Genomic DNA, 22,387 nt, shown 5'->3' on the forward strand with positions numbered 1-22,387 from the left:
GCTTCCCAGATTCAAGTGATTCTCCTACCTCAGCCTTCTGAGTAGCTGGGATTACAGGCGTGTGCCACCATGCCCGGCTAATTTTTGTATTTTTAGTAGAGACAGTGGTCAGGCTGGTCTCGAACTCCTGGCCTCAAGTAATCCGTCTGCCTCAGCCTCCCAAAGTGCTGGGATTACAGGTGTGAGCCACTGCACCTGGCCTATTTTAACAATTCTTTGAGGTTAAATTATGACCCCCGTTTTGCAGATGAGAAAAGTGAGACTCGGGAGGGAAGCTGACCTGTTCATAATCCCATGGGGAGCTGGTTGTTACAGCCATGGCTAGAACTTAATCATTCAGGCGCCTGGATATTAGAAGCTAGATGGCTTTCCCCACTCTCTAGACACTGAGGTCAGACTCCACACCATTACCTCTTTCTGGTCCTGACCCCAAACTTGGGCTGCCTAGCTGGACCCTGCACCCAGGGCTGCTGCTGGAAAGTATCTGTGACCCCGCCAAGGTGTGACATGACCAGGGGGTGGGAGGCAGGAGCAGAAGAGGGGGCAGAGGCCTCAGCCTTTGGTGAGCCCAGAGCTGTGACTATGCCTGGGGCTACCTGTTGGTCAAGAGGAGATTCAAGGCTCCTCTGCCTGCTGATTCTGCAACAACAAAGGTTCAGTAAGGGAAAAGGGGTCACTATTGCTACAACCTGTGTGATGGAGGGAGGCAAAGAGATGGAGGGAGTGTAAGCAGTCAGACACCCCCTGTGAGACCATGTGTAGTGTAGTCTTTTATAAGCATCGTCTTTTACAAGAAAATACTCTGCACCCTCTAAAATGATGGTCCTACATATATCAACATGAAAAAGTGCCCATGACTTTTGATAAGTGAAAGAGAGAAAGTAGTGATATTTATTTATTTAGTTTTTTGAGATAAAGTCTTGCTCTGCTGTTCAGGCTGGAGGAGAATGGCACAATCGCAGCTCACTGCAGCCTCAACCTCCTAGGCTCAAGCAATCCTCCCACCTCAGCCTCCTGAGTAGCTGGGACGATAGGCGTGTGTCACCATGCCTGGCTAATTTTTTAATTTTTTGTAGAGATGGGGTCTCCCTATGTTGCCCAGGTTAGTCTTGAACTCCTGGGCTCAAGTGATCCCCACCTCAGTTTTCCAAAGTGGTGAGATTACAGGCGTGAGCCACTGCACCTGTCAATACCTATTGTTCTAAAATAAATCTAGAAGGACCCGCAATATACTGTTAACATTAGGGAATAGAAAGAAGGGTGGGGGAAGAACACTTTTACACTTTATTTTTACCAAATCCTACTGTACTATGTAGTGGTTCTACCAGGAGCATGTTTTATTTTTAGAATTAGTTTGTAAATGGTTAAACTGAAATCAGGTGGACCTGTATTCCAATCCAGGTTTCACAACTTTGTTGGCCTTGGGCAATTTACTTCTGTAAGTCTTAGTTTTTGTTTTTGTAAAATGGATATAATAATACTTGCCTCATAAGAGTATTTTAAAAATGATTGAGGCTGGGCGTGGTGGCTCATGCCCATAACCCCAGCACTTTGGGAGGCCGAGGAGGGTGGATTGCTTAAGCCCAGGAGTTCGAGACTAGCCTGAGCAACATGGTGAAACCCCAACTCTACAAAAAATACAGAAATTAGCCTAGTAGTGGCACATGCCTGTGGTCATAGCTACTCAAGAAGCTGAGGTAGGAGGATCACCTGAGCCTGGGAAGGTCAAGGCTGCAGTGAGCCATGAGTGTGCCACTGCACTCCAGCCTAGGTGACATAGTGAGACCCTATGTCAAAAAAGAAAAGAAAAAGATTGATTGACATAATATGTATAAGGCCCCTGGCACATAGTAAGTGCTTTAAAACAGTAGAAGTCATGGTGGTTGCTGATATTGGCACGAGGTCATGTTTCTAGTGTGGATGGTCTAGGTCAGCTGTCCCAGTGGCTAACTGGGGGTGGGTGGTCTCTGCTCTTCCTTTCTTCCCCCATGGCCCCATGGTCCCCACCTTTCCAGTTGTAGGCACCAGGGGCGCCGAAGTACACAGTGTTCTGGGTGAAGCCACCACTGGTGCCCAGCTGGCACATGCCCGTCTCCAGGTAGTCAGTGTTGCTGTTGCACATCTCATTGTGGTAGGTCTGCCAGTCGTCACTGGGGTCCAGCTCTAGGTCATTGCCTCGCACGTAGCACTTGCCCACCATGCGCCGCTGGTCTTCCGACCCTGACCATAGCACCTGGGTGTAGCGGTGGGCACAGACCTGGGGACCCCCCAAACACAGGCAGCCTCAGTCAGGCACAGGGACCCGGGTCAGCTGTCTCTTTTACCCTGTAAGCCTCTGGCTTTGCTGAACAGGAGTCAAAGGAGATCTCCTGGCTTCTCCTTCTTCTCCCGGTGATACTTAAACCTGCATCTCCTTTCCAGAATTTAGAAATCTGCTCTGAGGGTCAGGAACACTTTTTGGAAAGCTGTAAAGTGTGGATTTGAGAGTGGCTTACAGATCTCAGCAAAGGGAAAGCAGGGAAGGATGAGAGACTGTGGGGTTCAGGCTCTTGGTCTAGAAGGGGGTAGTGACAGAGAGATTAAAGAACTTACTGCTCTGCTGTCTCCAGATGACCCTATCCTCTTAATGAAAGGACCATTATTAAAATGATAATTACAATGACAGTAATAATAATAGCAGCAGCTAACACTTCCTGAGTGCTTCCTATATGCCAGGCACAATTCTAAGCTCCTCACATATTAAGTGTTAAGCCTGCTAGTGACCCTATGGTGTAGGAATGATTATTTTCCCCATTTTAGATAAACTGAGGCACAGAGAGCTCAGTTAACCTGCCTAAGATCTCATATCTAGAGAGAAGCAGAGAATATTCAAACCAAGCCTGTCTGCTTCCAAAATCTGAGCTCTTAAGCACATGCTGTGCTGCCTCACAGAGGGGAGAATCTATGCACAGCTTCTCTGAGTGCACTTTAGCTGCTCAGTATATATTTATTGGGCAAACTGATGGGCCAGAATAGGGTGACTTAAAACAGCCTGGAGGCAGGCAAAGTCCAAAAATAGGCCCTGGTTCTTGTTTACTTGCTTTCTGTGGTCCCTTCTAGCTGTGAGCTCCACCAGCACGATGCCTGAGCCTGCCTTAGTCACTGCTAAGCTTCTAGGAATAGCACAGTGTTTGGTAACACAGTAGGGGCTCACTAAATATTTGTTGAATGAACGGTGTAAATAACTGCTAAAGGATCCAGGGTGCAGAATCACTTTAAATGGACTCCTAGACCACAGCCATCCATAACAGGGGTCTCAAAAAAGCATTTCAGTGAACTGATGCCAACCTGGAGCTTTAACAGTGTTCAAAGGTGACAGAAATCACAGCAGCGATGGCTTATGGGGTGGCAAATGATTAGGAGGGGTTACAAGGGCACCTTCTGGAGTGATTTTAAGATATATTTTTGGTTCTACAGGTATATACATTTGTAAAAATTCATTGAAGTTTAAAATCTATACATTTCACTATATGTAAACATTACATCAATTTTTTCTGTTGTTTGTTTGTTTTATTTTTTTTAGACAGGGTCCGACTTTGTCACCCAGGCTGGAGTGCAGTGGCATGGTCTCAGCTCACTCCAACCTCTTTCTCCAGGGTTCAAGTGATCCTCCTACCTCAGCCTCTCAGCTAGCTGGGACTACAGGCACACACCACCATGCCAGGCTAATTTATATATTTTTTGTAGAGACGGAATTTTGCCATGTTGCCCAGGTTGGTCTCAAACTCCTAGGCTCAAACGATCCTCCTGCCTCATTCCAAAGGAATGAGCCACCTAGCCTGGCCACATCAATTTTTAAAATGAGAAAAAAGCCAGGCATTGTTGCTCTTGCCTATAATCCCAGCTACTTGGGAGGCTGAGGCAGGAGGATCACTTGAGCTCAGGAGTTCAAGGCTACAGTGAGCTATGATCGTGCCACTGCACTCCAGCCTGGGTGACAGAGCCAGACCTCATCTATAAAAGAAAAAAAAGAAAGAAAGAAAAAGAAAAATAGGGCCAGGTATGGTAGCTCACGCCTGAAATCCTAGCACCAGCACTTTGGGAGGCCAAGGCAGGAGGATCACTTGAGCCCAGGAGTTTGAGACCAGCCTGGGCAACACAGTCAGACCCTGTCCCTATAAAAACTTAAAAAATTAGCCTGAGAGGCTAAGGCTGGAGGGTCACTTGAGTCTGGGAAGTCAAGGCTGCAGTGAGCTGAGATGGCACCACTACACTCCAGCCTGGTTGAGAGATGAAGTCTTCTTCTTCTTTTTTTTTTTTAGATGGAGTCTTGCTCTGTCACCCAGGTTGGAGTGCAGTGGTGTGATCTTGGCTCACTGCAACCTCCACCTCCTAGGTTCAAGCAATTCTCCTGCCTTAGCCTCCTGAGTAACTGGGAGAACAGGTGGGCACCACTGCACCTGGTTTATTTTTTATATTTTTAGTAGAGACAGGGTTTCGCCATATTGGCCAGGCTGGTCTCGAACTCCTGACCTCGTGATCCACCAGCCTCAGCCTCCCAAAGTGCTGGGATTACAGGCGTGAACCACCGCACACAGCTAGGAGTCTTCTATCTTGAAAGAAAGAAGAAAGAAAAGAGAGAGAAAGAGAGAGAGAGAGCCTCATTCTCTTTGCCTGCTGCCATCAGCATAAGATGGGACTTGCTCCTCCTTGCCTTCCACCGTGATAGGCTTCCCCAGCCATGTGAAACTATCAAGGCAAGAGAAAAACCTGACATCAAAGAAGCACATTCTAAGACTGAGTTTATGTGCCTATCTGGATACTGATAATTCATGTCTGAAGAAAGCATAAGTATTGCATTCTCTTGGCCATAGTAATTGTTTCAGAGAAGAGCACCTGAAATAGTCAGAGCTAATGAGTTGTAATCAGATATCTACCAGGACTACAGAACTTGAAGGTCAAAGAAGATAAAGCTGAAGCTGTTGCATTCATGCACCATGAAAAGACTGCCTATCAAAGAATGGAGGCAACACGAAGAACACAGAGTTAAGTGCCTGAGATACCTCACATCCTTGTGGCATCATATTAGCATCAGGAGCAAGGCAAGCCTTAACCAGAACTCTTCTGTGTGTGAACTAATAAAATCCTTTCTGAATATAACAACAACAAAAACAGACAGAGAGAGAAAAAAATGGGGCGGTGGGGGGAATGTCTATCTGGGACTCAGAAATGGAGAACTCAGGGGCTGGCATTGTAGAATGTGGGCAGGAGGTGACACATTTGATTAGCCCCCAGACCAGAGCTGGGTGAGCCAGGGTCAGCAGGGCTGCGCCTCTTCCGGCACTCAGCCTCCCAGGAAGGAGCGCCAGCCAGTGCTGAGCCGCCTGCGGCCCTCTCTGCCCTTTCTCCTCCTCGCAGTTCCCTCAGCTCTCTCGGCTTGTTCCCACGAAGGCTGAGCACCCAGTGTGGGCATGGGGAGGAAGTGGATGAGTCAGAGAACTCAGGCCGTGCCTAGCTTTGGGAGAGCACAGGATACTCACTCCCTCCCCAGGAGTGCAGGGAGCGAGGGATGCACAGCCACAGGAAGGGACTTGTGTGCAGGCCCCAGCACATACACGCCGTGGACCCGCCTGCTGCCCTCTTCTTTCCTCCCAGCTCTAGGAGATGAGGAGAGAGCCAGGGAGAGGTAGAGGAGCCGACACTGAGCATCCACTTACCAGGACTCTGCCTGCAGGGCCCTGGCTGGCCACAGTCACTCCAAGCCACATGTCCTCAATAATGTGATGGCCAGGGTCACCTGTGGGCATCAGAAGGATCATGAACCAGAGAACCTCACCCATACTTCAGTGCCCAAAGCCTCCAGAGGGCAGGGGTGGGTCCTGCTTGGGCCCTCCACCCACAGGACAGCCCTCCCAATTCCCCTTCTCCAGCTCGTCATTATTCTAAGCTCCACCAATCCCATCCAGCCCCACTCTCCTCTAGAGCACCCTCTTCCCAGCTGGACAAGAAGCGACTAGAAGCTGGGTGAGGCCTTCTATCTCCTCTAGGCCATTCTCTCTGCAGTACCCCCTGCCAGACCTCTGACCCGGCACCCCTCCCCAGCCTCTTCCCCTCACTTTTCACTGTGATGTTCATCCGCTCACAGTCGTCCTTGTGGGCAGTGAGTGGGCACAGGTACACAGCACCAGTCCGGTTGGTGTAGCCATCGGGCACAGCGAGCTCCCGGGGGGCACCAGCCAGGAGCCTGGGGATACGGAGGGAGGTGGGTCCGGGTTCAGACTCCCCAAGCCCCACTTCAAACAACTTGGTTTTTTTTTTTTTTTTTTTTTTGAGACGGAGTCTCGTTCTGTCACCCAGGTTCATGCCATTCTCCTGCCTCAGCCTCCCGAGTAGCTGGGACTACAGGCGCCCGCCACCTCGCCCGGCTAGTTTTTTGTATTTTTTAGTAGAGACGGGGTTTCACCGTGTTAGCCAGGATGGTCTCGATCTCCTAACCTCGTGATCCACCCGTCTCGGCCTCCCAAAGTGCTGGGATTACAGGCTTGAGCCACCGCACCCGGCCACTATTTATTCAACATACATTTACAGATTGTTGGTGCCAGGAGACCCCCAGCTCCTGCCCTCCAGAAGTGCCCAGCATAAGGGAAGGCAGGCAAGGAAAAAGGACACTGGAAGGAAGTGCCCCGGGAGGGGGAAGCAGGTAGCACAGCAGCTCAGGCTCAGGGCTGAGGGGGCAGTCACGGAGGCCAGCAGAAGAGGTGACCTAATCTGAGTCTGGGAACAGTGACCAGGGTTCTCCAGGTGAAGAAGGGGAGAAGGCCACGTGGGCAAAGGCACACATGTGCAGGGCCAGGAAGCAAGAGCCAGCAGGGTGATTCAGAGACCTGCAAGGCCCTCAGCATAGCTGGAGTCCAGGAGCCTCTGGGGAGGCACACAAAGGCAGGCTGGGAACAGCCTTAGGGGAAACCGCAGAGGGATTTTAGGCAGGGGCATGACATGGCCAGATCTCAGTTTTGGAAGCAACGCTTTGGCTTTTGAGATGAAGGTTGAGCAGAAGACAGCAAGACGAGGAATCCTGGCAGAGAGTTCAAATTCTGCGGGGTCAGAGGGGAGAACTTAGGGGGCTGGGTTGTCAGAGCTCTGGGTTTTTCCTCCTGAAGCCATCTGGGGACTCAGATCTTGGAGACCTGGGCCCCTAAGTGACCTGGGTGATGTCCAATATCCTTCTCCAGTGACCTTAAGACAGACACACAGGTAGGGGTTGGGATGAGTACCTGATACTTTGGACAATGTGGCCCCAGAGCAGAGTTCCCAGTGGGCGGGCAGCAGGTGGGGTGGGCAAGGGCTCTTGCCTTGCCCCCAGCCTGCCCAGATTCCATCTTTGGGGATGCCGACAGCAAGTTCCTACAAGGATGCTTAGGACCCTGGCAACCCGTCCCATACCAGAGGGCTGGCTAGAGCAGAGAGAGGCAGGGGTTGGCCCTGAAATACCATCTTAGAGGACAAGCCTTGGGCCATCAGAAACCCCAGGGATCTTTGTTAAAAAGGTAGATTCCTCTGCCCACAACATACCATCTGGTAGAATCTAGTGCACCCCAGTTTGAGAACTCAGTTTTACCAGACTTTCTTCTCCCCACATCACCTCCCTGCAGCCTCTAAATATTCTGCCAGGAGCCACTCCCTGCTCAATCCTGATGGCCCTGGCCTTCTCAGGTGGGAGACACCTCCCAGGTGCCCCACCATTTGGCCCCAGCAACTCTATCACTCTACAGCTCCCAGCTAAGAACTTGGGCTCTGGGCCTTCTGCCAGTCTGGAAGTGCCAAGCAACAGCCACGCCTATAGCTCCTGCCTGGGACCTGTGAGTGTGGGCTGCAGGGAGTAGGCAGGGCAGGGCCTGGGCATGCTGGGGCCTGGGGTGTCTCCACCCACTGGGAGTTAGGAATGTACTGCCTGAGGGTGCTGGGAAGGGGGTGGGACCTTGCCTGTACTTTAAGACTATAGCTCAGACCTCATCCTGGGGAAGTGTTCCTGGGAGAAGGGGTGAAGCTTCCTGGCCAGGGAAGCTGGCAGGAGGCCAGGGTGGCAGCCAGGCCTGGAGAGTCACTTCTGTCTGGGCTGGGAAGGTCTTGATGAATCCTCTGCCTGACCACCCATGGACGTCCGCTCTCTGGCGTGCCTGACAGATGAGAGAAGGGAGCCACAGCCTGCGGGAAAGGAGTAGCTCAGCCTGAGAACCCACGGACCTGGGTCTAGGGTTTGTTCTGCCTGAAGGGGCAATTTCCTTTCCTCCTCTGAGCCCTGAGTGCCTCATCTGTAAAATGGGGGCAGCCCCTCTCCCGCTGACCTCCAGGGTTGCTGGAGGAACAAATAGGTCTATTCTGCAAAAGGGTGTTCTGATATGAAGCCATAGTTAGTATGAGCATTGTTGGTCTGATTTGTTGTGGCATCAGGACTGGCCCTAGCATGACCCCAGCCCTCCCTCCAGGGACCCAGGAATTTCTTTTTTTCTTTTCTTTTTTTGAGACAGGGTCTTGCTCTGTCACCCAGGCTGGAGTGCAGTGGCACAATCTCCGCTCACTGCAACCTCCGCCTCCTGGGTTCAAGTGATTCTCCTGACTCAGCCTCCCAAGGAGCTGGGATTACAGGCACGCACCACCACACCCAGCTAATTTTTGTATTTTTACTAGAGACGGGGTTTTGCCATATTGGCCAGGCTGATGTCGAACTCCTGACCTCAGGTAATCCACCCGCCTTGGCCTCCCAAAGTACTGGGATTATAAGCATGAACCACCATGCCTGGCTGGACCCAGGAATTTCTGCCCTGGCATGTTAGGGAACCTGGAGCAGAGGGAAAAGAAGAGACTCCTTTGGTGGTTTAGAGAGAGCAGGGGACAGACATAAGAAGACTTCCATGGCTTGAGGATACCAGGTGATCACTGGGGTGGGGACAGGAGTGCTGGCAGCTAGAGCCACTCTACGGCCCTGTGCATGTTATCACACAGGAGGCAGCTGAGCAGAAGGGTCTCCATGCCCTCCCAGCCCCCTCAACTCAGCCAGTAAGGGGCTAAGGGACCCCCTCCTCTGAACTTCCCGAGGTACTGAGCAGGCAGAGCTGGGCACGCATGTCAATGAGATTGACATACTTTCCCTTACCACCTATACCCTCTTGCCTGTTGCCTGGAACCAGTCTTATGCCTACTGATAGAGGGTGGGGCAGGGCTGGTGCCCTAATCCCAGCCCCACATCCCAGGCCCCTCCCTCCTCAGAGATTCCAGAGGGAGCCCCCCTTCACCCCCCCAGAGTATTTTTAGCTTCCACTTGGCCCACTCAGAGGCCCTTTAAGGCCCTCTGGCTCCCAGCCCAGGATCCAATGGGTCTACAGCCAGAGGCCTGCGCATGGATGGGGGAAGGTGGTGTGCAGAGGGTGGTTCCAGCTTCCTGCAGCCACACATACCCAGGTGTGTGTGGTGAGGGTTGGAGAATCCTGAAGGTGAGAGGGACCTTACTGACATGCAAATGAAATGCAAATAATTATGCAAATGAGCAGTTCTGCTGGCCATCTGCTTTTGGGTCTGGTCCAGATCACAAAATCCAAAAGCTGACCCCTTCCAGAGCGGTACTGAGCCGATCCCCTCAGCTGCAGCCAGAAGGAGGGAGACTAGGTAGAGAGATGCCTAGATGGAGCTCTTAGAGCAAGGAAGACAGGAGATAGGACTGCCCCTCTCCTGGAGTCAGGCTGGACTTGGGGGAGCAGAGACCCCCAGCCCCCCAGATGGAGTGGGATGGGTGAAGTGACTACTCAAGGGCTTTCCAACAGCTGCCTCCTCACCCTCCCGTTAGCTCCAGCCAAACAGCCCCTCTTGGCTTCTGTGGAGCCTTGAGCTCCAAGTTCCGAAAAAGCCCTTCCTCACCCCTGCCCTATCACTCCCCTTGGGGCAGTTCAAAGCTAATGGAACAGCCAAGGAGAAAGCAGAAGAATCAAAGAAGGGCGGGGCACAGTACCCAGGAGAATTCAAGGTACCAGGTTGGCTCACCCCAAAGAGGAGAAGGCCCCCAGGGGCACTGGGGTGGGGTAATGCTCAGAGAAGTAGCCTGTAAGATTCACCTTCCCAGATTCTGTCACCTCGGGAAGGCACTTGGTGGCTCCATGGGAGGATTCCAGAGGGGGCCAAAGGATCTAGCACTCAGGCCAACACAGCAAGGCCTCACTCCTTGGGTACCTAGCCTCCTGTGTTCCCCTCCCACCCCAGGCCAGGAGGCAGGTGGGGAGGGTGCCTGCTCCACCTCTGAGCCCCAGAGAAGGGGCGGGGGTGGTTCTGGGATGCCTGGATCCCAGCTCTATGCCAACCTTGCTGCCCGAATTAGCCATCTCCCCAGAGGCCGCTCCGTGGAGCTGAAACTGCAGCCCTCCCCATCCTTCCCTACTCTTCCTTTGCTGCCAATCCAGCCCCCCTCCCCACTGGTGACTCAGCCCTAGAACCAGAGCAACAAGCTGGAGGGAGAGAGAGAATGAGAAAGGGCAGGAAAAAGAGCCTTGGCTAAGCCTCAGATAAAAAAAGAACAAGGCCATTTTTCTCAGTTCTTCTCCCTTTCCTTGGCTCTTCAGTACTTTTCCTATATTTGACTCCCGAGGGCATTCTAAGTGTCATCTAACCTCAATCCCTCTTACTGCAAAGGGGATCCTCTTCCTTCTTTGTTTAGTTCTGACCAAGCCCCCTTTGCTGCTTCTTTTTCGACAAGATCAGGCTTCTCCCACTCCTGCCCAGTTGAAAGCCTCTTGGCCTAGACTGGTCACTGGGTAAAACCTACTACAACTGCAGGCCTTCTGCCTCCAGCCACAGCTGCAGTGCCCATTTCTGCTGGCACGAGCCTTGGAGGCTGCCAGGCACCCACCCTGCCCAGGGAAACATGAGGTTAGGACAGCATGGCAGGTGAGCCTGGCTCCTGAGTACCTCAGGCATGACCTCATTTCTAGGAGCCACCCTGCCCTGGGCTTCCCAGATACCCTCATTTCCAAGCAAAAGTGAAAGAAAGAGAAGGACCGGCGGTATCCCCATAGGCCCACAGGGTCAGACCAGACCAGAATGCCTGGATTCCCAGGAAGGAATGTCAGAGCAGGTGCTGGAGAAGAGATGGTGTCAGTAACCACCTCCCAGAGAACAGTCCCTGTCCCTCCAAGGAACCCCTCATGCATTTTGCCAAGAAGCCCAGAGCACTTGGTCCTCTGCCTGCTCCTTACCCCTCATTTCCACAGAGTAGGAGATTGGGCCCTGGGTTAGGGCGAGCCCCCTATGTTGTGGGCCAGGAACCCCAGTCCAGAGATGAAGGTGATGGGGCAGCAAAGAAGGTCCCACCCTGGGTTTCTAACCATTTCTGAGGCCTTCTGAATGGAGAACAAGAAAGCTGTGCTCTCCCCTCCTCCCACCCACAGGGCAGTGGACAAATACTACGATTTGGGGTATACTTTCAGGGAGTCCCTGCATCTCTTGAAAACCTTCTGTGAAACCCAGTTTAAGAGCCTATCCAAGACCATGAACGATCCCGCTTTTCCAAAGAGACTTTCAGGCTAACAGAATATGAGGCTGCAGCTCATCTTACTAGTTAGTTCCTCTGAGTTGTGCACTTAGGCAGCTGTTTGCATCTGGCTACACAGCTGGCTGCAGCTAAGCCCAGCTGGCTCTCCCAAATGGCCGAGGGGTTGAATGGCCGAGGGGTTGAATTCAGTGAGATGAAGAGAAGGGCCAAGACACAGAACCACCCTTAGGAAAGACTGAGGATACTCGAGGGAGAGAACTCCTCCCCCTCAGAGGTTCATTAGCTTTAGAACCTTCTAGGCTCCTGGCAGGCTGAATGCCAGCTCCAGTTTCCCAGAGAGAAAAGTAGAACCCCTTTGCTCAGCCACCTTGGACGGGGCTCCTGGGTAATGAGGATGCATCCAGGTTCTGGCCTCAGCGCAAGAGCCTTCAGATGCTCCTTGGAGAAAGGCACATGTGCAGAGGATTTTACACACTTTATCTCGTTACAGCCCCAGTAACATCCCAAAAGAAGGCATGCTGTTCCCCTCTCTCCAACACGTAAGGAAATTCAGGTTCAGGTATTGGCAACAGATCTGAGACAGGACACTGGCCATGGGACCTCCAAGCCTCTTCTCCCTCTACCATATCAAGTTGACTCTCACAGGCTAGCAGCAGTGGGAAAGAGCACTAGATCCAGGTCCAACCCCTTTTGGGGGAAACATGGCCCAGGGAGGGGAACCTGGCCCAGGGAGGGGACCTTGCTCAAGGTCACCAGGCAAAAGGGGGAGGGGTTGAGGAATCATTATTGACTCTTTCTTTCCAGTCTGATCTCTTTACCTATGTTATCTTATATCATGCAGATTTGGCATTGAAAGTCTGAAAATATTTTTCTTGGTTAGGGCAGAAAGAGTGCTGATGTAGAAACGTGTGCTCCTGGTGGCTCAGGATCTCCAAAAGATAGAGGGTTGGCTAAGGCCAGGTGGCAGCTGCTGGGGCCAGGCTGGGAAGGGTGTGGTAGCCCTAGCCTCTGCAAGAGCAAGATGGAGTTGAGGTTAAGTCCAGGTAGGCAGGCTAGGTCAGGAGGGCAGAACCAAGGCAGGGGCAGAGTTTGGACTTTGGACATTCTAAACTTCCTCAATCTCTGCAGGCCTCAACCGGAGCAGGGAGAGATTTCAGTGTACCCTGAATGTGACTACATCTTCTTGTTCAGTGGGGTCAGAGGCCAGGTGGGGGCAGAGGCTAGGAGGGGGCAGATCACCCAGCCCAAAGAGGTGGATGGTACCTGCTTAACCTGTCCTAACCACCATCCCTCTTTGGACAGCTTCACCTCCCCAGCCGCCAACCTCGGCATGCTCTGAGGCCACAGCAGAGAGACCTCTGAATCCTGGACATGCCACTGGGCATGAGTGTGTCTGGTGGAGTGAGGGGGACCCAGGCGGCTGGGTGCAACCTCCTCCTCCTTCCTCCCCTATGCATAGCTCTTCCCCTCCTCCTTGCAGCTGTTGGGGAAGGAGAACAGAAGAAAGAGAAAAACACTGTTTCCCTCTTCAAACCAAAACAAACACACTCAGGGTTGAAGATCCAACACGAATCCGTGGAATGCAGGGAGGATGTCTGTGGGGAGAGTGCCACTGCTTGGGGGTGGGCAGGAGGAGACGCAGCCAGAGCTGGGACAAGTCCTCCTCTCTCTTCCACTGCCGCTATCCTCAAGGCGTCAGAGGGAGCGTATGGACAGCTCCAAACGCCCAGACTCACCCATCACCTCACCCTCCATCCGCCAAGCCAGCGGTTGAGAAGGCCATCCAGTCTGGCTCTGCAGAGGGTGTGGCTGGCGTGGCCGCAGACTACCAGCGAGGTGCTTAAATGCATATGCTCATTTTTCCCCCAAGCGTAGGGGAAGGGGGGTCCGCTGGGTGTTTATCCTGCAGTTTACCCCAGCTCCCAGCCCTGGAGAGAAGAGGCTAGTGCTGGGTACTCAGTTCACAGAATGGGAGAGGACTCAGTCACCAGGACCCCACTTCCGCTCTCAGGAGAGATCTAAAGGGCGGAGGGGTGGCGTCCAGACAGGTTCTGGCCCCGTCAGCACTTGCCAATGATTACTGCCCGACCTCACACCCAATCCTCCACTTCCCGCCAACCCCCAGCAGCCAGTGGGCCGCCTGGGTACCCGCCCCTTAATCCTGGCTCCCAAGGGTCAGCTGCCCCGGACTCCGACTCCGCTCCGGACCCGCATCCCCCGCACGCACACTCTCGCTCGCACCCCACAGCCTCTAGCTTCACTTACAGGTAGCGCTGCTGCCGCTCTGTCTGCCGATGGAGGGCGACCGAGTAGCCGAAGAGGCTGCCCGGGTTCCCGGCCTCCTTCACTACCAGGAATCGGGTATCCAGGTTGAAGGCGGAGACGACGCAGCCGCCGGCCGCCACCATCAAGGCGCAAAGCATCAGGCGTGGGGCGCGGGGCGCGCGGCTGGGGCCAGGGCCCATGGCTGCGAGCGGGAGCGGGGTCCGGGCGAGAGCGCGTGAGAGCGCGGAGCTGGGCGTGAGGACCTGTTCACCTGCTCCCCGCGCCGCCGAAGGACACTGGAACCCGCCGGCCGCTGCGCTCCGTAGTGCTGATCGGTTTCGTGCCCCCAGCCTCAGCCAGTTTCACAGCTGCGCTCTCGGATCCCCTCTTAAGATCCGTGGGTCTATCTTCCCGCCTCCCCAGCGGCCGGGTCGCCGCCGTCCCTGCCCCGGGCAACCGGCTCCCAGCTTGTCCCGGCCGCGCCCCCTTGGCCGCGCTGTTGCCTTCGATCCCGGCTCCGCGGCGGATCTGGCAAGCGCACCGGTCGACCGCAAGGAGGACAGGAGGGAGGGGTCCTGCGGAGCGCGCCCCGCCTCTCCACGCCCAGTCCCGCACCTCCCCACCTTGCGAGCCCAGCCTGAGCTGCGCTTTCCTTCCGGGGAAAGAGAAAAAGGTCCCGGCTCGGCCACCGCCTCTTAAAGGGGCAGCACCGCCCCTCCCTCCTCATCCTCCCTACCCCAGCTCCGCCTTCTCCCCCAAACACCTGTCGGCAACACCCAAAGGCTTAGATTTCCCCTTCCCGCCCCTCGCTTCTCTGGGAAAGGGTCGTCTCGGGAGCAAGATGGATGTGACTGGCGGAGCCGGGGGTGGGATTTGTCCGGCCGCTTTCCTGCCTCTGCTGCTGCTGCTGAAAAGGCCAGCCCGCTGGAGAGACCTGGCGTTGGCGCATCTGGGAACAGACTTCCGCGCGCGGCTGGCTGGAATGCTGGACTCGCCTCCGCAGCGCTGTGAGTCCCCAAGAGGTGGCTGTCGGTCCCTGGGAGTTCTTCCTCTCACCCAGGCTCCTCGCTGTGTTTGCAGAGATTTATTTCTCCTGTCCACTCATCCTGATCCGAGCTGAGATTGGCCCCTCAGCAAAGACAGACATATTTAGCAGTGGTAACAACCAAATGTCGCTAATTTTAATTACCAAAAAGCATTTTTTTCCCTGCGACTTCTGGTATCAAGGGATAAGACTGTCAATGTAGAAATGAGTCCCTCCTTCACAGAAGCACTGCGTCGCAGGAAGCTGAGCCTAGACCGTACCCATTTCTCGTCCACTCCTGCCTTCAGGGCCCAGCCCGGAGAATCCCAGAGGCTCCCTCTTCCTACCCAAGCTTGAACAGAGTGTTTGGAGACTGGGCTTGGAAGTCAGCCCCCATCAGGTGTTTGGTGGGTAGCGCCAGGTGGCGGTAGGTGGGCGGAGCCTAAAGGTCTCCTCCACCAAGGAATCAAATTGAAAGGGAACTTCAAGAGGTTACGCTGGCCAGGCGCGATGGTTCACGCCTGTAATCCCAACACTTAGGGAAGCCGGGGCGGGCGGATCACGAGATCAGGAGTTCGAGACCAGCCTGGCCAATATGGTGAAACACTGTCTCTACTAAAAAATTACAAAAATTAGCCGGGCGTGGTAGCGGATTCCTGTAGTCCCAGCTACCTGGGGCAGGAGAATTGCTTGAACCCGGGAGGCGCAGGTTGCAGTGAGCCGAGATCGCGCCACTGCACTCCAGCCTGGGCGACAGAGTAAGACTTCGTCTCAAAAAAAAAAGAGGTAATTATGTACTTTCTTGGATCTAACTCACGTTTCTCTTACTGCAGCTCAGAGACCCATTTTCCCCGGAGCATTTTGTTTTGTTTTGTTTTTGTTTTCTGTTTTGTTTTTGTTTTTGAGACAATAGAGTCTCACTCTGTCTCCCAGGCTGGAGTGCAGTGGCGCGATCTCCGCTCACTGCAACCTCTGCCTCCCGGATTCAAGCGATTCTCCTGCCTCAGCCTCCTGAGTAGCTGGGATTACAGGCGCCTGCCACCATGCCTGGCTAATTTTTGTATTTTTAGTAGAGACGGGGTTTTACCATGTTGGTCAGGCTGGTCTCGAACTCCTGACCTTGTGATCCACCCCCCTCCCACCCCCGGCCTCCCAAAATGCTGAGATTACAGGGGTGAGCCACCCCGCCTGGCCTCCCCAAGCATTATTTTCTCCATCTATTCTTAATGAGAAAAAAACACCATGTATTAAGCACATATGCAGCAGGAACTATGCTAAATGCTTCACAAATGTTAAATCCTCACAACAATCTTTGGAGTGTTATCTCTGTTTTAAAACGAGAAAAATGAGGCTGAGGGAGGTTAGGCAATTTGGCAGAGGTCACACAACTAGGATTTTCATCCTGTGTTAACTGATCCTGGAGCCCTTAACTACTTATGCTAATAATTAATATTTATACACTACTTTGGGCACATTCAAGTTTGGTGGGGTCTGAAGCTTGTGCAATTTGGGGCTCTCTTTAAGAATAAAATTATTTTGTACTCATAATTCTTATGAGTACAAAATTAGATTCAGAGCCTGGGAAAAGGTCCCAGCCTAGCTTTACAGTTTGCAAATCATTTCACAGGCAGGCTCATTTTATCCTCCCGGCCTCCCTGTGAGGTGGGGATTATCATATTCATTTGACTTAGGAGAAAACAGAGCCTCAGGAGGTTACCTGCCTGTCCAAGATCTGAATTTTATGGGAGGCAGAGCTAGGACTGGAAGCCGCTGACCACAGCTGTGTCTTTAAGAGACAAACTCCAGGCAGATGGATGTCAGACAGCTAGACATGCCTAAACAAAAGCAGCTGCGATAACAGCTTTCTCTGTGGTGTTTGGGAAGAAGACACTTGTCTCTGACGTCCCTTAGAACAGGATTTGTTCCTGACCTGTGACTTCCAGAGCCACCCAGCCTCTCTCATGGTCTGCTTTGTGGCCCAGGGCCTCCAGGGATTAGAAGACATGTGGGGTCAAGGAACAGGAAGCTGACCTGGATGGAAGTTGAACAGTGATCTTTGCTTTCTGCCTGGCTCCTGAGTCCTCTACCATGTTCCTGGAGAAGAGGAGCCAGCCAGGGCAAGAAGGGCAGGGGCTTAGGGTGGAAACGCCGTGTGGGTGAGGATCCTGCCTGAAACAGCTTTGAGAGTCCTGCGATGACAGATCGGCCCCATGCCAGGCCTTATCTCTTTGGACATCCCAAACAGGAATGACCAGCATGTCCGATCCTGGGACTGGGAGCCGGAAAGGGATGAGGGATGGTTTTTCCACTCCAGGGGAGTGTCCAGAGGGAATGTGAAGCGGAGCAGGGGCGACTGGTAGGGGGAGGGCCTGAGCCAAAGAATGTGGGGGAGTGTCAGACCAGTGTGGGGAGATGGAGTGGGGGTGGAGGGAGACTTGGAGACTAGAAGGACCTCAGCTGGAGTGATGGAGAAAGAGAAATCTCAAGGTCCTTTGGTTTCAGTGGCACTGTCATCTGTAGGATCATCTCATCATTCAGTTGACTTTATCATGTCAACTCTTTATCTGTCAACCCTTCCCCATGGTGAAGAGACCCACCTAGAAACATAGAGAAACAAGGGCACCGGAATAATATGTGTAATGAGGAGTCTAAGTTCATTTGTTGATGTTTGCTGATAGCTTTTAAGCCTCACCCTTCCCTCTTTGTGCCCTACACCTGGACAAGCTGATAAGAAAGTCTGGGTGCACCCTCCTTTGGTGTTTGAGGGGGGAATATTCACAAGCCCCTTCCTGAGGGAACGCTTACTCCTTAACCACAATAAAAACCCAGGCCAGTCTCCTTCCTGGCTCTCCCAAGGCATTTGGGACCTGCTTGAAAGGCCGGCCCTGCTCCCCCTGGAGACCTCCATTATGTAAATAATAAATCTTTTCATAGTCTCTTGGTGTTTGGGTGGTGTCGTCAGTCTTCATTCAAACCAAACCTTGGATGGGATCCATCTGCCTCTGTAGTTGACAACGTGCAAACGGTGGGTTCTGCTGGAGGGTCGAGGAAGCTCCCTGGAGGAGGAGTATCTGGACAACAGGGAAAGAAAGGAGCTGCAGAAGAAAGGCAGAAGAATTGGGTCCTGGTTCAGGTGAAGTTTTCCCAGCTGGAACAATGACAATGTCAATATTCCACAAAGGCAGCTTCTGTTTATTTAGCACTTGCTGTGTTCCCACAAGTCTTCCTCTACCTGCCCTCTCCCAGCACTCATCTCACTCTCCCAGAGCCCCAGAGCACACCAATGGACACCCTCACCTCTCGGGGCAGATCAGCACAGAGATGTGAAGCACACGGGCAGCTGCTGGAAAAATAATGAGGAATTGCAATGCTGTGCCCCCAATTGAGTGCAAGCTCTCTTCTGCCTTTTCACCTTGGGCAAGTTACCTTCCTATTCCAGGCCTCAGTTTCCTCATGTGTGAAATGAAAGGGCTGGAGAGAAATCTCTTACTATTCCCCAATCTGCATTCATTGTGTCCCAAGCCTTCTTATATCTGTGCAACAAAGTGTACCAAATCTCAGCTATTGGACTGAGACTCAGGTGTCTATCTGACTTGAATTGAAAATGCAAATTACTGAAGAGGGAGGGAGGGAGGAGTGCTGAAGCTTGAATGGGCTTATCAGATTTCCTTCTCCTGTGGCCCAGATGCAGGCCTAGTCCAGGCGATTCCCCTGGCTCAGAATCTGCCAGGCTCAAGCATTCATTGACAGGCCAGGATGTGGCCTCCTGTTCTGGATGCTCTCACATTTAAAGAGGCTAAACCCATTTTGCATTGTATGTTAGAGGTGGTGCTTGTGGGAGAAAGGGGGCTGTCAGAACATTCTGGCTGCTGCATGAAGTTGACTTTGCCAGGAGATACTGGGCTGTGGGAGAAGGCAGCTGGTGTAATAATTTGGCCAAGGGGTGGGTTGAGCAGGAGCAGGGGCCGAGGGAGGGAGAGAGAGAGGGAATGGGTAAGAAAGGCCCAGGGACTGATTTGACTGGGGCTTCAGGGACAGGTGTGGGGCGAGAGGGATGCTGGGAGTGAAGGAGGGAAAGCGCGGAGGCTTTTTGGGGATTAATAGGCAGTGATCTCTATGAGGGCATGGTGAGTAGGACCCAAACATCCGGGGACTTCCTGCCTGCCAGCCCTCTCTGTCTCTCTCTTCCTTTCCTACTGCCCAAGGCCTGGCCCTGCTGCACATGCCCTGCCCTGGCCCCCAGAGTCCCTTTCTCTCCTGGCTGGGAGATTAGGACTCTGCTGTGCCTACAGCATTCTCAACCTCAAGTCAAGGTGGCCCTTTGGTGCCCAGGAGGCCACATGGCTGAGTCAGGGCTGAGTCACCAGACCCCAAGGGCCTTGCCATTTCCTGTGGAGAAGCCTCTTTACTAGCAGGGTTCTGTGCTCAGGTGGGAAATCTGGGGAGATCAGGGGCAGGGCTTCATCTACTTTCACCCACTAACTCCCTAGACACTCCACTGGGGGTAGAGGGTTCCTACATGTATGATGATCAAAACATGCTCTTATGAATTCACAGGTGTTTGCCTATGTGACTGCATGTCTGAATGTTTTATGTATATTTGAATATAGATAGGGAACAAATATGTATTAAGCACATACTATGTGTGCAGCCTTTTATGTATGTTACTTTCTAATAACCCTAGGAGGTATAGATGCCTCCCTGGATATGGTTGAAAATACTGACATGCCCAAGGTGCAGGAGATATGAACACCTCCCCAGTGTGGCTGGTAACACCCCTAGGGTTCTCCGACTCCACAATGATGGACTTTCCTCCAGAGTCAGCTCCTTAGGGGCAGGAGTGAGAAGTGTATCTGTATTTATCCTTCCACCAGTGGCTGTGATTGGTCCTGTGGTTGGAAACAGGGTCAGTAAGGCCCTTGGTAGTAGCTGGGTGAATGGATGATGGTAGTGTCCATCTTGGACACGGCACATACTTCTGGCTGGGTCAATCCATGTGGCTGGCCAACCTGGACCTGCTCTATTCGGGGCCATCATCCTTATGGCTCATCAATACTGAGTTTCATTGCCTTCTTCATAATGCAATACTAATGGATGCAGGAATGTATCTGCTGCCGTACACTAGATGAAACATGGTTATTTGCTCAGGTAGAAATGAAGACTAAAATACCAAAGTGGGAAATCCTCTCCATTGTGCCTTACTGATATTTAGGTAAAAATGATCTTATTGGCTTTTTTTTTTTTTTTTTTTTTTTGAGTGGGAGTCTCACTCTGTTGCCCAGGCTGAAGTGCAGTGGCACAGTCTTGGCTTACTGTGAACTCTGCTGCCCGGTTTCAAGCAATTCTTCTGCTTCAGCCTCCCAAGTAGCTGCGGTTACAGGCATGGACAACCACGCCTGGCTAGTTTTTGTATTTTCAGTAGAGACAGAGTTTCACCATGTTGGCCAGGCTGGTCTCGAACTTCCTCCTCAGCCTCCCAAAGTACTGGGATTACAGGTGTGAGCCACCATGCCCAGCCCATCTTATTGGCTCTGAATCACTCAGACTATATGGTGATAACTCCCAAATCAGCACCCTCCCAAGTTCTGGCCCCGTGGATTCAGTTCCTGAATCCAAGTTCCTGATTGGAAGTTCCTTAAGCACCATCACGTGGGGCACCCAAGTGCTCTGCTCCAGGGACTCATCCCCACTGGAAGCTTGAATGTCTGCTCCCCCTTCTCTTCACCCAGCTCAGCCAATCACTGTGTCCCCCTGATTCTGCCTTCTTGCTGTCTTGCCAGTGTGTCCGCTCCTTTCTGTCCTTTCTCCCTGGATGACTGCCAGTGCTTCCTGTTGCCCTCCCTGCCTCCAACTCTCCCTACCACCTGCGTGGCAGCCAGAGTGGGGTTCCTACAAATTTACCAGTCTCTTTCCTACTTGGTACGTCTGATGGTTCCCTGCTGCCCTCAGGATACAACACCATCCCTGAGATGGCCCTGCTCATCTTTTCACCCTTCCCCACCGCTGCCCTTCACCTGTTCTAATTCTTCACCCAGGCCACAGAGCACCTTGCAGTTCCTTGATGGAGCCAGTCTTCCTCTTGCCTCCAGACTTTTGCTGTTTCTCCACCCCCAGTCATCTGGGCTACCCTCTATTCTCCCAGGAGGTCACAGCCTAGAAGTCACATCCTTTGAGTGGAGTCACCTGTCCACCCTCTCCTGGAGTAGGGATCCTGCCCTTAGGTTTACCGTGACCCTTTCCACCTCCCCAGTCTGCCTTCATCCCCCTCCATCTCACTGGAGCCTCCTTCTCTCCTCGGGCACCAGTCTCTTCTGATGGGCAAATGCTATGGACAACTTTGGCCCCTTTCCCTCTGACCTTTCTAGGGTGGCAGCAGCGACCTGTTGACCTCTCCATCTGTATTTTATTTAAACTCCTCTCTACCCTCTCCTTCCTAGAATTCTCTTCCCCTTGCAAGATTCCTCAGTCCACTTTGAGCGTCTGTTTGTGATTCTCATCTCTCATGTCTCCACAGTTGACCCCTTGTTCGTTAACATTCTCCTCCATGCTGATGATACCCGCCAGGCTCCAGCCTTGATGTTTAACTCTTGCCAGTCACTTCCAGCTGGCTGCAGGCTCCTTGGACTCCATGTATCCAGAAGTACTTAGCATCTTCCCTTCTTCCTCAACAGGGGGCTCCTCCTGTCACAGCTTCTGTCTCGGTGCCTGGTCCCCACTCCCAGAAGGATTCCACGAACACACCTGCATGGCAGATGCATCTGACGACAATAACTTAAGAAAAATCTGCATTCAGAATTTGGAGCTAAGGGATCAGAGTGGCCAACCCAGAGACTCATTTCTTATCTATGAGGAACATCTAAGCCCCCGGCCCTTCTCTTATGGAATTCGAGCCATGGAGGGGATTGGGGATTGAGGTCTTTTGTTTTGGGTTAAATGTGGGTTGCCAGCTAGAGGTTGCCGGGGCAGGGTACTAAGTGAAAAAGCTATATAAATGCCATGCATTTTGCAAGCGGTTGTGGTGCTGTCTGGCCCACTGCTACTGGACTGTCCCTGCACGCAAGCTCCCCATAAACCCTATATCTCGTTCACTGACTCTGGGTCTCTTCTTCGGCCTCTTGAACCTGGTGCCATCCCCACTGAAATTCAGCAGAGGTCCAGCATGACAGCACCAGGCCAGCCATGCCACCCAACCTTTGCACGCGCTGGTGCCTCTGGTTGGAATGCCCTTTCCTCACTTGTTCAGTTGGAAAATCTCCACTTGTTCTTCGAAATCTTTCATGAGTTTCTACTTTCTCAGTGAAGCCTTTTTCCCACCCCAATGCCAACCACCATCCCTAGTCACTCTTGAGTTGTCCAGGACTCGCACTGACTTCTCACTCGGGCTTGCAGTACGATTAGACCAGTGGGACTGTGACCTTGGACAAGTCCCTTCACCTGCTTCCTCATCTATAAATTCCACATAAAGATGCCAAATTCATGGGTTTGTTGAAAAAGAACTGGAGCCCAGAAGTCAGCCGCTCTCCCCCTAAGTGGTGGTGGTTATTCTCAGTTGTTGACACCTGTGTTTCCCAGCCCCCATGGCA

At 52.7% G+C, this 22,387-nt stretch overlaps 2 protein-coding genes across 4 annotated transcripts in view; one reads left to right on the top strand and one right to left on the bottom strand.

The window, feature by feature from the left end:
• ITGA3 (integrin subunit alpha 3) overlaps positions 1-14,351 on the bottom strand; it is a 33,707-nt gene extending 19,356 nt beyond the window's left edge. Inside the window, exons 1-4 of one of the 3 annotated variants that reach the window (XM_073004962.1) lie at positions 13,781-14,351; positions 6,096-6,223; positions 5,697-5,776; positions 2,008-2,257 (exon numbers count right to left, since the gene is read on the bottom strand). In XM_073004962.1, the coding sequence (XP_072861063.1) occupies positions 2,008-2,257; positions 5,697-5,776; positions 6,096-6,223; positions 13,781-13,980 (658 nt within the window). In that variant the 5' untranslated portion in view covers positions 13,981-14,351. The remainder of the gene's footprint in view (positions 1-2,007; positions 2,258-5,696; positions 5,777-6,095; positions 6,224-13,780) is intronic. The other 2 variants (XM_073004961.1, XM_008011544.3) reach the window with 2 other exon arrangements.
• Positions 13,979-21,890, top strand: LOC140708722 (uncharacterized). The gene is made up of 3 exons (XM_073005423.1): positions 13,979-13,988; positions 14,041-14,787; positions 21,476-21,890. Exons 1-3 carry the CDS (start codon positions 13,979-13,981, stop codon positions 21,715-21,717), a joined length of 999 nt encoding a protein of 332 aa, XP_072861524.1. The 3' UTR covers positions 21,718-21,890.
• Positions 21,891-22,387: the final 497 nt, after the last annotated feature.

Source organism: Chlorocebus sabaeus, chromosome 16, assembly GCF_047675955.1.
Source record: "Chlorocebus sabaeus isolate Y175 chromosome 16, mChlSab1.0.hap1, whole genome shotgun sequence".
In the NCBI taxonomy this organism is placed as follows: domain Eukaryota; kingdom Metazoa; phylum Chordata; class Mammalia; order Primates; family Cercopithecidae; genus Chlorocebus; species Chlorocebus sabaeus.

Excerpts from the sequence above, each read along its gene's own strand:
- LOC140708722 (XM_073005423.1), top strand. Across the intron at positions 14,788-21,475 it reads GGACTCGCCTCCGCAGCGCT|GGGGCTCCTCCTGTCACAGC; the intron begins GTGAGTCCCCAA and ends CTTCCTCAACAG.